Source organism: Microcaecilia unicolor, chromosome 11 (assembly GCF_901765095.1).
Source record: "Microcaecilia unicolor chromosome 11, aMicUni1.1, whole genome shotgun sequence".
Lineage (NCBI taxonomy): Eukaryota > Metazoa > Chordata > Amphibia > Gymnophiona > Siphonopidae > Microcaecilia > Microcaecilia unicolor.
Genome location: NC_044041.1, coordinates 187,602,462 through 187,618,719, shown reverse-complemented (window position 1 = coordinate 187,618,719; position 16,258 = coordinate 187,602,462). Strand labels below are relative to the sequence as shown.

At 45.7% G+C, this 16,258-nt stretch overlaps 1 protein-coding gene across 1 annotated transcript in view; it reads right to left on the bottom strand.

Moving 5' to 3' along the window:
* The window catches only part of SDC3 (syndecan 3), a 311,472-nt gene that overhangs the window by 37,195 nt on the left and 258,019 nt on the right, over positions 1-16,258 (bottom strand). The window contains exons 3-4 of the mRNA XM_030218519.1: positions 13,030-13,156; positions 11,065-11,612 (exon numbers count right to left, since the gene is read on the bottom strand). Of these exons, the coding sequence (XP_030074379.1) occupies positions 11,065-11,612; positions 13,030-13,156 (675 nt within the window). The remainder of the gene's footprint in view (positions 1-11,064; positions 11,613-13,029; positions 13,157-16,258) is intronic.

Genomic DNA, 16,258 nt, shown 5'->3' with positions numbered 1-16,258 from the left:
ATTTTGGCCGCCTTCCCCCCCCCCCCCCCTTTGCAATAATAAAAACGTCTTTTTTGGCAGTGCTTCACTCAGCTGAGAGACCAGGAAGTCTCTGAGCCAATCACAGTGCGCTGAAAAAGGGGGGGAAAGCAAGTGCGAGACCAACAGCACGGGACAGATAAACGCTTCAGTTGGCGGGGGTTGGAGACCCCCACCAGCAAAGGTACCTGGTGGCAGCGGCGGTGGTTGGAAGCGGCGTGGTAGGGACGGCGGCTGGGGAAGGCAGGCTAAAATGTGCCCCCCACTTTGGGTTCTGGCTCCCCCTCCGACCGAGGTCTGGCTACGCCCCTGCCGCTAAGTCAGTGGGTGGCGGTAAAGTCTCAGGCTCAAAATGGACGCGCAACAATTTTCATTTTGCCGCACGTCCATTTTCAGCCAATAAAAAAAAAAAAAAGACCTTTTTTGCTGGTGCGCTGAAAAATGAACCTGCACTCATCCAATATTCGCATCTACACTATTGCAGGCCAGTTTTCAGCGCACCTTAGTAAAAGGACCGTTCAGTCACAAAGCAAAAAACCAAAGGCCTACATAAGCACACAACTGTGGAACGCATTACCAAAAGCCTTGAAAACTACGTACGACCACCTAAACTTCCGGAAAAAACTAAAAACTAACCTGTTTAAAAAGGCATACCCTACCGGTCCAACATAAATGCCTGATCTCTGTAACACAACAAAACTAAAGTACGTAATGGATATAACACAACTCTTCCGTTGTAAGATTCCCTAATGTGGCTGTGCCACACGAACTTTATCTTACCACAATATCATTTTGTATTTGTTTACACCGGAGTCTGCAAACGCCTCTCCAGTACTGTGTAAGCCACATTGAGCCTACAAAGGTGGGAAAATGTGGGATACAAATGTAACAAATAAATACATGAAATAGGCCCTAAGGGGTCCTTTTACTAAGGTGCACCAAAAAATGGCCTCCGCTGGTGTTGACGCTTGTATTGAGTGCAAGTAGGTCCATTTTTCAGCTCACCTGCAAAAAAGGTATCTTTTTTTTTGGCCAAAAATGGACATGCAGCAAAACAAAATTTGGTGCGCGTCCATTTCGGGCCTAGGACCTTACCGCTACCCATTGACCTAGCGGTAAGGACTCGCATGTTAACATGCATACAATACCGATTACCGCCTGGACGCACGTAATAAATGAAATTACCGGGGGGGGGGGGGGGGGGGCAAAAACAGGTATCAGGTACACTGCTCATGGTTCAACAAGTCGGCCATAAGCACCTGTAAATCGAAAAGTCTTAAGAACTGGGTTTAAATTGGGATAGGGAGAGAAGAACCTTGAGACTGAGCGGTAGCTGGTTCTAAAGATTAGGGTATGGGGTACCTCCCCAAGGGATTCTCTCTTTTCCTCTGCTTCCTTTTCCATCTTCAAAGACACTCTTCTCCCTACAGCATGACTGCTTCTGTGGCCCTCCTAATATCCATGTTCAGCCTCCACTGAGCCACAGTCCCCCAGCACATATATACTCCCCATTTTGGCATTAAATCCAAATATAACCCCAGGACCCTCTCCCAATACTGTACGAAATAGAGCTAGGACATTTTCCCTTTTAACTTACCAGCCCCCCCAAAAAATTCAGATTCTAGTTTCATTTCAGTAACAGCAACATAAACCATCGGTGGTGGGAGGCGGGGCTCTTGGTTGGGAGGCGGGGATAGTGCTGGGCAGACTTCTACGGTCTGTGCCCTGAAAATGGCAGATACAAATCAAGGTAAGGTATACACAAAAAGTAGCACATATGAGTTTATCTTGTTGGGCAGACTGGATGGACCGTGTAGGTCTTTTTCTGCCGTCATCATCATCATCTCAGTACCAGGCATATTAAGGGCATTCTGTTATCTAAGTACCTGCATTTACATACCCCTTGAACATGTAAATTTATAGTATACTAGTATTTATACGTGTAAGTTTACAAATACATACGGGGTGCCTACATGCTATAATCCAAGCTGCAAAGGACTTAAATACAAATCTACCTACGCATCCAGCTTTTCCTACATAAGCACACAACTGTGGAACGCGCTACCAAAAGCCTTGAAAACGACGTATGACCACCTAAACTTCAGGAAAATACTAAAAACCACCCTGTTTAAAAAGGCAAACCCTACCGATCCAACCTAAATGCCTGAACTTGGCTACACACTAAAAGCACGTAAAGAACATAACACAACTCTTCCGCTCTACGATTCCTAATGTGGCTCTACCACATAAACTTTATCTTTCCACAACATCACTTTGTATTTGTTCACACCGGAGTCTGCAAACGCCTCTCCGGTACTATGTAAGCCACATTGAACCTACAAATAGGTGGGAAAATGTGGGATACAAATGTAACAACTAAATAAATAAATAACAGTGTGTATAAGTGACATAGTGCACACTGTGTAAATGAAGGGGAGCATATAGATGGGTGGAGCATCCCCTCTGCATTTACATGTCCGCTGTTCTACCAGGTTTACGGCTGGTGGCATTGCAAGCCCACAAAAGTCGGGTGCACCGATACCAGGTTATGCTAGTATTTTGTAACAGAACTTGGGTACCTAAGTGCTGTTATAGATTAGGCTCCAACTGCCTACTCACGGGATATTTAAATGGAAGTGCCCAGTTGTAGAACTGCCCCCACCTAGAAAAAGTGGCTCCTAGAACATCAGTATATCTATTACCGTGTTTCCCCCAAAATAAGACACTGTCTTATATTAATTTTTGCCCCCCAAAATGCGCTAGGTCTTATTTTCAGGGGCTGTCTTATTTTTCGGGGAAACATCAGGGTTGGATCGGGGTTGGCCCGCCCGCCCTCCGTCGCTCCCGGAACTAACCTTAAACGCCTCCTTTCACCTTCGCAGCAAGCAGCAGCAGGGCAGGCCACTCCTTCCTTCCGTGTCCCGCGCTCGCCTGACATAACGTCCGCGAGGGCGGGGCAAGGAAGGAAGGAGAGGTCTGCCCTGCTGCTGCTTGCTGCGAAGGTGAAAGGAGGCGTTTAAGGTTAGTTCCGGGAGAGACGGAGGGTGGGTGGAGGGGGGGCCCAGCAACCTCAGGTGGGGGGGCGGCCCGGGGGCTGCCTTGTCTGGCTCTCGGCGGCCCTTCTTTTGGGTGATATCTTACATTCGGGGAAACAGGGTAGGAAAACTGAATGAGCTCTATTAAATATTCTTACATAGAAATTCCACGCTTAACAGAATCCACAGCCTCAGTTGCACAGGCAGAACACAGATAAACACTTACCAAATACAAAATAAGTGACTACAAACTGAAAATACAAAGCAGTACAGAAAAATTAAACTAAAACCTAAGAAGCCAGATGCTGCAGGCAGTGCAACACCAGAGCATTAGATAGAGATGCATAAAGACAGCAGATATCAGGGATGGCATTAATGGGGTGCGATCAGGCCAACTGAACTGAGCCCCTAGACCAGAGACCACCCAAAAACCTGTCTAAAGAAGACACAGCCTGCCAGTGAGCTTTGGGAGTCCTCCCCCGAATTTGTGCCCTGGGTGCCAGGCATTTCTAACACTGGCCCTGGCAGATATATATTGCAAAAACTGGCATATCCAATCATTAATTAGAAAATAAAATTATTATTCTAACTTTGTTGTCTGGCCCTTAAACAAAAAATTCTAATTGTTTCAGTTCCAGGCTTTGGATTCTGCTTTTCTCAGCTTTCTCTTACCTCTGTTTCCAGGATCCTTGTCCATTGACTATTTCTCTCCTCTCTTCATTTCCTCCCCTATACCCATCTCTAACATTGATATCTTTCTTTCAGCTTTCTTCTATTAATTTTTCTGCTTTTTTTTTTACCAGATATCACTCCTTCTCCTTATCAACCAGTTCTCAATCTTTCTCTTTTGTTACTGCATCAACATACAGCTCTCCATCTCCTTCCCCATTCTCTTCCCCTCATGCCCAGCATCACCCCTTTCTCCTTCTCCCTGGATCCACCATCTCCCATCTCTCTACTTCCCTACGTCCAAGCTTTCCTTCTCTCTCTGCACCCCTCCATCTAATATCCCTCTCTCTCTCCGTAGTCACCTCTCCCTATGTTCAACATCCCTTCTCTGTCTCCCTAGTCCCCCCTGACCAGGTTGTCCAGTATGTCACATCTGTGCCCCTATCCCTCCCTCTTGTGGCCAAGCACCACCCTCATCAGTTTCCCTATCCCCTCCTCATAACTCCTCCCCAACATATCCCATCCCCTTATTCTCCCCACTCCAGGTCCTCCAGAATCTCTCCCAGCGTGGTTAACAGTTGAAGTGAGAGAGGCTATTGAGCCAAAAGAGTGTTCTTCAAAGAATGGGTAAAGGATCAGAATGAAGGGGATGGTGATACTGTTGTGCAGGCCTTTGGAAAGTGGGGAACTCAGGTCCAAGACAGCAGTATGCAGGTCCCTGGAGCAGTTTTAGTGGGTACTGCAGTGCACTTCAGACAGGTGGACCCAGGACCATACTCCCCTACCTGTTACATTTTTTGGGGAAACAGTGAGCTCTCCAAAACCCACCACAAACCCACTGTAGCCATATATAGGTGCCCCCCTTCACCCGTAAGGGCTATGGTAGTTGGGTACAGTTGTGGGTAGTGGGTTTTGGGGAGCTCAGCACACAAGGTAAGGGAGCTATGTTCCTGGGAGCATTTTATGAAGTCCACTGCAGTGCCCCCTAGGGTGCCCGGTTGGTGTCCTGGCATGTCAGGGGGACCAGGGCACTACAAATGCTGGCTCCTCCCACGCCCAAATGGCTTGCATTTGGAGTTTTTGACATAGACGTCTTTGGTTTCGAAAATCGCCGAAAGTTAGAAACGTCCATGTCTAAGGATGTCCAAATCTAGGGACGTCCAAATTTAAGGATTTGGACGTCCCTGACGGCATTTTCGAAACGAAAGATGGACGTCCATCTTGTTTCGAAAATACGGGTTTCCCCGCCCCTGTATTTCACCGTTTTGCAAGGACGTCCAAATCGGAACTTGGACACTCCTTTCGAAAATGCCCCTCCACGTGTGTCCATTTACACCAATGAAATCAAGGCGTAAATCCCGGCACATAAATTTATGTGCACTGGGCCATATTCTATAACAACGCGCGTAAACTTTGGAACGCCCACGAGACGCCCATTTCTCCGCTCATAGCCACGCCCCTTTTGAACTACACGCTTTAGAATTTAGGCGCAGTTCATTACAGAAACCGCTTAGCACGTTATGCGTGTAAATTCTAATTATTGACAATTGGTGATCATTATTGCTTGTTAAGTGCTATTAAATATGCTGTTTGGCTTGTTAAGCCAATTAAGTTATGCGCGTTGTTAAAGAATAAGCCTGGATTTTGGCGTTGATCTCTAGGCGCTCTATAGGCAGTTAGTGCCTGAATTTTTGGCATATAACGTTTGGCACACTTTTTTAAATTCACCTCTCATACTATGCATGCAAGAACTTAATTCTCAGGTATATATGTGTGCAAACAATTTGCACACAATTTACATTTTTAAGTATCCAAATGAATCAAACACACACTCCTATAAACCCAAATAGAAGTCAAAGGGAACAGAGAGGAGAACAGGGCCCTGCAGTCAGATCATACAAAGAAATGCAAGATGTAAACTTCAGCATTACCAGTAATGATTTGTGCAGCTTCACTTGCTCAAAGATATAATAATAAACAAAAAAAAGCCAAATGAAAGGACCATCAAAGTGAGTGAAATGTAATAAGAAACCATCAAGGCTGGAATAAATTGACTGCAGCGCATACTGGCAAGGAAGAAATTCAAATACTGCAGAGATCCAGTGAGACCTGGGACAAGAGGCATCAAGGGCCAGAGGAACACATGAGGGGCCAGGAAAAGAGGGGGGAGGGGGGAAGATATAGCCTCACTGCACAGTAAAAATGGCTTACAAAGCTCAGAACCTTACTTCCACAGTAGGTGTAACAGAATGAAGGTTGAGTTTAATTACACCTATTATAGTGTCATGTATTCTCAATTAACACTTATTATTTTTCTCTGATATGATTATTCTACTGTGATGTTTTAATGTTTTATCTATCTGACACTGGGCAAGATGCACTAAACTTAACGAGCCATTAACGAGCAAGTAGTAAACCCTGGCATGCACTACAGGCTTCTCCGAGCCATTTTCCGATCACGGTAGCAGATAACGAAAACGGAATGCAGATGATCCAAAGGCTATTGCAAGGTTATTATAATGAGATGCACTACGGTCTTCCGATCCCCTTACCGTGAAAAACCTAACAGGAGGTCTACACCTCTCGTCGGGGCAAATCGGAAGAAAAAAATGTCGTCAGGGACGTCCTTTTTGGACGTCCTTCACCTGGAATAAAAAAAACCCACTCCAAAGACGCTCTTTTTGGACGTCCTTCACTTAATAAAAACCGAAAGGAAGACGCCGCGCCACTCACCCCCTCCACGGCCTGCTGCAGGAAGACTCCGATGCGGCTCGATCGTAGCAGGAGAGTGCAGTTGAGGACGTCCATCCAAAAAGACGTTCTTTTTGGACGTCCAACACCCCCCCCCCCCCCCCCCCCCAATAATAAAAACGTCCTTTTTGGATGTGCTTCACTCAGCTGAGAGACCTGGAAGTCTCTGAGCCAATCACAGCGCATTTAGCTCAGCTTCTCCCTTCTCACCCATTACTTCCCTCACCCGTAACTGTCTTGTCTGTTTGTATTATTTAGATTGTAAGCTCTTTTGAGCAGGGACTGTCTCTTTGTATCAGGTGTTCAGCGCTGCATGCGTCTGGTAGCGCTATACAAATGCTAATAATAACAATAATTCCTTTTCCATGATGCATGCCCGTTCCTTACCGATTCGCTAGGGGAATCGGTAAGGGAAGGCCTTTAACGATTTTTTTAGTGCATCTTGGCCACTGTATCATGTTGGTCCTATTACTAGGACTCAATTTGCCTGTCTCCAAGTTTACCTCATTGATTTGTATGTAGAAATTAGGTCTTACCTGATAATTTTCTTTCCTTTAGTCCTTCCCACTATTCCAGAACCTGTGGGATATCTGCTGTACACTGCCTTGGTGGTTAATAAATTCCAATCAATCAACAAACAAACAAACAAACAAACACACTAGCCATTTCCCTTTTCTGCAGTTACCAAACAGGTACAAAATAATGACTTCAGAGCAAAAGAGGGTCCAGAGATATAGTAACACAGTAAGTGACGGCAGATAAAGACCTGAACGGTCCATCCAGACTGCCCGACAGTCACATTCATTATCAATTCAAGATTTAAATCAACAATGAACGTGATATTATATACTTGATCGTGGTCTTTCTTTGGTGTTTCTGTGATATAGACCAGGGGTAGGCAACTCCGGTCCTCGAGAGCCGCAGGCAGGTCAGGTTTTCAGGATATCCACCACGAATATGCAGGAGATAGATTTACATACCATGGAGGCAGTGCTTGCAAATCTATCTCCTGCATATTCATGGTGGATATCCTGAAAACCTGACCTGCCTGCGGCTCTCGAAGACCGGAGCTGCCTACCCCTGGCCTAGTGGTTAGTGCAGTGGAACATGGAATGTTGGCTACTGTTGGAGATTCTGTTGCTACTATTTGAGATTCTACATGGAATGTTGCTACTATTTGAGATTCTACATGGAATGTTGCTACTATTTGAGATTCTATGTGGAATGTTAATGTTACTATTCCACTAGCAACATTCCATGTAGAAGCCTGCCCTTGCAGATCAGCAACGCAGCCGCGCAGGCTTCTGTTTCTGTGAGTCTGACATCCTGCACGTACGTGCAGGACGTCAGACTCACAGAAACAGAAGCCTGCGCGGCCGCATTGCATCCACATGGAATGTTGCCAGTGGAGGAGTAGCCTAGTGCAGAGGTAGTGCTTGCAAATCTATCTCCTGCATATTCATTGTGGATATCCTGAAAGCCTGACCTGCCTGCGGCTCTCGAGGACTGGAGCTGCCTACCCCTGATATAGACCATAGAAGTCCGCCCGGCTCTGTCCTTATGTTCCAACTATTGGAGTTGTCGTCAAAGCCCACTCCAGCTTATCCACATTCGTCTCGTCATTTGCGGGGCAAAGACCGTAAAATCTGCCCAGCACTGTCCTCATGGAAAAACAAAACACTATATTGTAACAGTGGACTGCGTCCTTCAAACAAAAGACTATCAAGGACTGCACAAGGTACCTAGTGATAATAAATTGTTTTTAATACCTAATTGTCCATGCCCACCCCCCTTCCATCTCAGGTTAAATGGTATGCCCCAGTGACACATGTCCTCATTAACCAGGAGAGCAGCCTCTCCTACCTGGTTAACGAGAGTTGACTATCAACCCCATAATGTCATCAATATTGATTACGGATATCTTGAGAGGAGAGGTGGGAGGGAGAAGAGACCCTCCTGTTCAGGTCTCAAGGATCCTGGTTGGCCACCTTTATAATGGGATGCTTTTATTCTGTTCCCTACAAGACCAACAAAGCAAACATGAGGCACCCACGGGGCTTCAGTCTAATGGAATAACGATGCAATGATGGACAGAGGTTTTATCAGATGAAAGAAAGTTATTTTTTTTCAATCGGGCTTTGGTTGCTTTTGTTACAACAGGATTCCATCCACCATAGCAAGGAAGGTTACTGCCCACGTCCTAGTAGGATCCATGACTATCTAATCTTTCATTCATAAAATCTCCTCTTGTCCTTTGTTTTTTGTATTTTTCTTTCACTCAGCAAAATTGTTATTCCCTGGCTGAACTCATCCTTTCATGAAAAAAAAAAAAAAAGCTTATCTAGAAAACAAACAGAACGCTGGAGAGATAATAGGATTTTTTTAAAAATGAAATGGAAAGGCTGAAATCTTCAGGCATTAGCAAAAAAAAAAAAAAAGAGCGAAAAAGAAAATGATTGTTTTCAGGAGTAAAATCAAACATCTCGGATAAAATTATTTCTCTGAATCCCTGTAAATAAGCTAAGATCAGCAAATATGGTGATACAATATCCGAGTTTTTCACTAGTAGAGAGCATTTGAGGGTTTTCATCTCCACCACCTCCCGTGGAATGCCCTCCCGCGGGAGGTGGTGGAGATGAAAACGGTAACGCAATTCAAACATGCGTGGGATAGGCATAAAGGAATCCTGTGCAGAAGGAAGGGATCCACAGAAGCTTAGCTGAAATTGGGTGGCTGGGGGAAGAGGGGTTGGTGGTTGAGAGGCTAGGATGGGGGAGGGCAGACTTATACGGGGTCTGTGCCGGAGCCGGTGATGGGAGGCGGGACTGGTGGTTGGGAGGCGGGAAATACTGCTGCACAGACTTATACGGTCTGTGCCCTGAAAAAGACAGGTACAAATCAAGGTAAGGTATACACATATGAGTTTATCGTGGGCAGACTAGATGGACCATGCAGGTCTTTTTCTGCCGTCATCTACTATGTTACTATGAACTGTGCAGGTGATCCCACAGCAAGATATCCAAAATGAATAGGCAGGAGATACATTTGCCTATAGCAGGCTTTTCTGTCCATGGGCTCCTTTTACTAAGCGGTGGTAAGTCCGACACGAGCTGGTGGCAATTTCAGATTTGGCGTGCGCACACAATGCTTGGATGAATTATTTATTTCCTCTCACATGTGCCATTTCAGGTGGTAATCAGCAGTTGGCGCACGCCGACTGGTCACCGCGCGTGTAGTGCGTGAACCCTTACCGCTAAATCAATGGGTGGCGTTAAGGGCTCAGGCCGGTTTTAGACGCTCGCTGGTTTCAGTTTTACTGCATGCCCTTTTCCCGTCACATTTTTTTAAAAAAACCTTTTTTGCAGACGCGGTAAAAACTGGCCCAACGCGCGCCTAATGCAAGCGCCTACACTGCCGCAGGTGACTTTTTAAAGGGCCCCTTAACCTGTTCAAAGAGAGAGAAATTAGTCTTGATGCATTATGAGATGTGCCGCAGTGAACGGATGGAATCAGGTGCTACTAATCTCGCACTGCCTTGGAATGTAAGTTCAAAGCCAGGACTGGTCAAAACGTCTCGCTCCTGGAACTGGGTAACTTGGCAGCTCTAGCCCCTGCTCATGTTCTTCCTAAAAGCGTGATGGATATATCAAGGGTCCAATATGGAGTTCGCGGTGGTCAGCATCAACTGCTGCGGATGGAAAACAACCTGGATATTTAACGCTGGGTCTAATCCATGCACCGGCTTTGAATATCCGGACTTTTGCTAACCGCTAGAAGTTATTTGGGTCCCAGTTAATATTCAGACCAGTGCCCAAATAACTGCCCGGGTAAAGTTAGGACAACCTGTTTTCTGTCCTAACTTCCTGTGGGCACTTACCCCGTTAGCAGAATGAAAATTGCCACTAACCAGATAAGTCCGACTCCGCCTCTGGACCAGTGGCATTCCTAGGGGGGCTGACACCCGGGGCGGATTGCCGATGCGCCCTGCCCCCGGGGTGCAGCGTGACCCTCCTCCCCCCCCCCCCCCCGGCGAAAGGGCACCCCCCCAGCGAAGGAACCCTCCCCCGGGTGCACGCCGCTGGGGGGGGTGCCGCGCGCCTGTCCGCTTCGTTCGTTTCCATGCTCCCTCTGGCCCGGAACAGGAAGTAACCTGTTCCGGGGCAGAGGGAGCACAGAACGAACATAGTGGACAGGTGCGTGGCACCCCCCCCCCCCCCCCCCCCCCCCCCAGCGGCGTGCACCCAGGGTGGACCGCACCCACCGCCCCCCCCCCCCCCTAGGAATGCCACTGCTCTGGACCAGCCCAGTCTCTGCAGTGGTGGTCTGTGCTGATATTTAGCAGCATTGTCTGGTTAAGTGCCACTGAAAATAAGCAGCAGAGCGGGCCAGCAGGATTTAACCAGGTAGGAGCCTTCCTACTCGGTCAAATCACATTGAATATCTACCCCTTATTTTTTCTTGATAAAGAAAGTTAACTGAAGAGATCGTCTCTATAAAATTTTGTAATCATTTTATGGTTCAACTTGATCGTTCATCTGTAGTCTAAAAGACCCAAATTAATCCACATCTATTCTGTTATTCGTGTCCATACCTGGAGTATTTCTGTGGGTGCGGAGGTTGCAGTGGTAGCTTGCGCTGTGCTCTTCTCTAAGAAGGGGATAACGTCCAAGGTCCTGGAAGTAGCAGGCCTTGGTAGGCTTTTAGGTTGGGCAGTGCTGGTGGACATGTGCCTGGTGGTGGCAGCTTCCGTGATGGCGGCGGTTTCCATCGTGGTCACTGTAGTCCCTTCAAGAGTAGAAGTCTTCCTTGATGTTAACGTGAAGACATGTGGCAATAACCTCCTGGTATTTGTTGGCTTGGCTGTCTTCATCGTGACAGCTTCGGCAGCAGCGGCAGTGCTGGTAGCTGCACTGGTGGTCACCTTCCTGTGTGTAACCACTGGTGCCTCCGTTACTCTGTCCGTGTGCAGGATGCTGGTGGCGTGCTCTGTGGTGGCTTCCTCTGATGGGAACATTTCAAAAGGAGTTGCCACTGGCTGGATAGATGTGATAGGCAGCACAACCGGTGTGGTCGTTAGTGTTACTGAAACATCTGTTGTAAGCCTCACTGCCATGTCGATCCCAGATTCTTGTTCAAAATCTGAAACAAGATCAAACATGCAAAAATACCCAGCAAAACACTTGAGAGAGCAGAAAGAGGCAGCAATGCATCCTACTCTTCACAACTAATGGCAATTCATACGAGAGGGCATGAGACCTCTTTGCTTTCTCAGATCCCATGGCATCCCACTATACTATCAGCTATAGACTGTTTGAGGTAAGAGATGAAGTTCGAGAAGAGAGAAAAACAGATGGGAGACTAAAATAGGATATTAATGGGAGGAGAGAGAGAGAAGAACAGAGACAAGAGGAGGTTGGATGGAAAGAAAAGAGGAGCAGATGGAAGAGAGGAAAAGTCAAAAAGGGAAAAAAATGAAAACCTAGAATAAAGAAGGCTGGAAAAAGAAGAGATAGTGAACTACTGTGAGATGAGAGAGAGAAAAAACAGATTTTAAAAAATGCAAAAAAAAATGCAAAAAAAAAAAAAACAAAAAACGGTGAGAAAAGTTCATAAATAGTACCCAACAAAATAAATCACAGGTAACAGTAAGGTTCCCAAGAGTAGGTAATTGCCAGCAAATCAACAGAAATGGTAAAATATTCAGAAGTGATGAACCTGAGACAACTTCAAACTATGGAACGAACTGGGGTACTTCCCAATTAATAGGCTCTCTTTGGATATGGCACAGGCTCGTTTTGGACCCAATCCCTTGGTTGAATGTTAATGATATGTAAACAGTCAAAGTAATGATAACTAAGGAAAGCAATCCTGGTGAGACTAAGTTGGGTTTACATCTAACTTTTGCTCGTTAAAATTGGATTGAGGATCACAGTGTCTATAAAGCTTGTTCAAATGTTGGGGTGTACCCCAGGGAAGCTCCAACTTTAAGGTCTATGAACCCTGAAGAACAAAACAGCCAAGGAAATATTATATTTGTGCAAAAGTTATTTGGGGATGAAGCTGTCTCTTCCATTATTTGACACTGCCCTCATGTCCTAGGGTTATGTAAAATGCAAAGTTCCAACATGTGGATGTATAGACAGTAGGCTTCGGGTCTCTCAAATGCCACTTGGATGTAGAGTGTCCAACTGCATTAACTACATTACGGTCGATATTCAGTGGGATTTATCTGGTAGGAAGACTCATACTCAGTTAAGTCTCTGACCGCCATGACACAATACGGTTAGTGCTGGGGCAATCTGAGGACGGAGTTGGGTGTCCCCCAAAATTATTCAGGCACTGCCGATATTGAAATATCTAGACAAGTAGGACCACATAACAATCAATCTTATTTTGCCAGGTTAGCTACTGGGGTACTGGTACCCAGATAACTTCTACGACCCGCTGAAGACTCATCTATTCATTCCCAGTACCTAGTTAAGTCTAATTTAGCTGGTGGCAGCTGAATATCAAGCCCATCATTCCTATTGCCATGGAGACAATGTTTTATACTTACACCCAGACCCAGATCCAAAGCCCGAGTACACATCATCAGTGTCATCCTCTTCGAGCAGGTCATCACCACCTGAGCTTTCTAGGTCCACCGGACTTTCATCTTCATATTGACTGGACCAGCGCAGAGCCTGGAAAAGAAACACAAGGGAATGAGCTAAGGTTCTGCGCCACTTCAGCTCCCAGACAGCACTTCCCTTACACGGGCCCCCCAGAGTTAGACAGGGAACAACCATCAAGGTGGAGAAACTGGATCCGCTATGAGAAGAATAATGCAGCAGAAGCAGCAGCAGCAGAGGAATAGCGTAATCAACAAGACACTTCCAAAAAGCCAAGAAGACGAAGAGTAGAAAAATGTACTTGAATAGTAGATAAGACTTGATACGGCACCGTGTTTCGGCAAACAATGCCTGCCTCAGGAGTCTGTATATGATGGTAACTTGAAGGTGAAATCAAAGGACAAACATGCCAAATCAAGTCTTTAAAAAGACTGGTGATAGGTGAGCATGAATGATGCGATTGATAGACAAAAACTCTAAATCGATTTAGAGTTTCTTGTCTATCAATCACATCATTCATGCTCACTGATCACCAGTCTTTTTAAAGACTTGATTTGGCACCTTCATCCTTTGATTTCACCTTCAAGTTACCATCATATACAAATTCCTGAGGCAGGCATTGTTTGCCGAAACACGGTGCCGTGTCGAGTCTTATCTACTATTAAAGAACATTTTTCTACCCTACGTCTCCTTGCCTTTTTGGAAGTGTCTTGTTGAACACGCTACTCCCCCCCCCCCCACCCAGAGTTAGACCACAGACAAAGTGGAAGAACACGGTTACTCTGGGCAATCACACTGATGTCCGCCTTGGCCAATGAGAAATGAATGATGCAAGAGCCAAAAATACTTAGTGGTTGCTAGAACACAAATCATTCTGTTCCATTCTCTTCATTGCTTTATTTCTTTTTCCATTTTCAGAGATTATTTCATTGAAACAAACTTAAACCAGAATATAGTGTTGTCACATCAAATACTACAATGTACAGTATTTTTCAATTTAAAATGTATAGCCTGCACTATCTGTAATAAAAACACAGATAATAAAAATCATAACTATCCAATACTGTAAAATAAATTATACATACATGTTAAAAATAACTATCCAATACAGTAAAACATAATAAAACACACATAATAAAAATCATAACCACCCAATACAGTAAAACAAATAACACACACGATAAAAAGTATAACAATTCAAATACAGTAATTACAATAAACTAGAAAGACAGACAAACACTGGTGACTGAATATCAGCCCCAAAACTGTGAGCAGGAAGTCAACAATCTGCTACTACTAATCATTTCTATGGCGCTACTAGATGTATGCAGGGCTATATAGATGTATGCAGGGCTGTACACATTATATGTAGGTACTTTCTCTGTCCCTTTTTGTACCTGGGGCCAGTGGCGTAGCAAGGGCGGGGCGGTGGGGTGGTCCGCCCCGGGTGCACGCTGCTGGAGGGTGCAGAGAGCAGCCGTGCACCTGTCGGCTCCGCTGGTTCCCTGCTCCCTCTGCCCCGGAACAGCTAAGTATGCACCCCGGGGAGGGGGGTGTCATTGCGTCGGGGGGGAGGGGGAGTGTCGTGCTGCACCCTGGGGGGACGGATACTGCTGCACCCTGGGGGGGGGGGGGGGGTGCGCAGCGGCGATCCGCCCCGGGTGGCAGCCGACCTTGCAACACCCACTGCCTGGGGCAATGGAGGGTTAAGTGACTTGCCCAAGGTCACAAGGAGCTGCCGTGGGACTTGAACCCAGGCTGCCAGGATCAAAGCCTGCTGCACTAACTACTCCTCCACTCTTGAATTACATCCATTTTTTAAAATCAAGAATAAAGTGTACCCCCCCCGCCCATATTGCCTACCTCCCCTCCCAAACCCACCCTCCAACTCAGCATCTACAATACCAGAAATATGGTCCAATATTAATAGTACCAAACCCACTATGAATTCCTGCAGCCCACCCCCCCCCACCGTCCCCCCATCTCTACATCACTTTTATTTCCTTTTTTATTTCGGTAACAGATTAAATGCATTTTCATTGCATTCTTGCTCAATGTTTCTGTATATGAAATGTACTAGAACAGATTTCTTTGGTGTGAAATGAATGCACTGTACAAAAAAAAACAAAACTCTGATTTATCAAAGAAGCTGTATTTTAATGATATGCCTGACAGTGCTTTGATGTATCTGTTTGTCATGGCAGGATCAGGAGGGGGGGGGCCTAATAAAAACGATTTGCACATCATCCCCACATGCCTTTGAGTTTGCTGAGTCACAGATGAGGGGGAGGTTATGGATTTTTCAGGAAAGTGACATCTCCCAGTTTAAACAGTCACTCCTGGGACCATGTTATTCACGGTAGCATCACTGACGTTTAACAATATGAAGAATGAATGAGAGAGGGTTGATTATTTAAAACGGTGGCTCAGCGTAGGAGAGAACAGAGCAAGGACTGCACCGCCTCTCTCTGCCAGGGCATGTGCATTTCACTGATGTAGGCTGTAGATTCCCTTATAACCAGTGTTAAGTTCTCCATAAAGGTGTGTGAGCCAGTTAGAGGTAAATTCTGTAAGTGGTACCTAAAAATCGTTGTGAACATTTTACGTGCTTAGCGCTATTCTATAAGAAAGCGCACAGAATGTTGGGTATTATTAGGAAAGGGATGGAAAACAAACACAAGGATGTTATAATGCCGCTGTATCTCTCCATGGTGCGACCGCACCTCGAATATTGTGTCCAATTCTGGTCGCCACATCTCAAAAAAAGATATAAAGGAATTGGAGAAGGTGCAGAGAAGGGCGACGAAAATGATAAAAGGGATGGAACGACTTCCCTATGAGGAAAGGCTGAGAAGGTTAGGGCTCTTCAGCTTGGAAAGCCTTTTTGAAGAGGTTGGGGTTTTAGTGATTTTCTGAAGTTTAGATGGTCATGGATTATTTTTACAGCTTTTGGGAGTCCATTCCATAGTTGTGCGCTTACGTAAGAGAAGCAGGATGCGTAAGCTGTTTTGTATTTAAGTCCTTTGCAATTTGGGTAATGTAAGTTTAGGTATGATCGTGATGATCCGATTCTGTTTCTGGTTGGTAGATCTATGAGGTCTATCATGTATCCTGGGACTACGCCGTAGATAATTCTGGCCAGCACTGATAATTGGTTGTTAGTAGCCAATTATT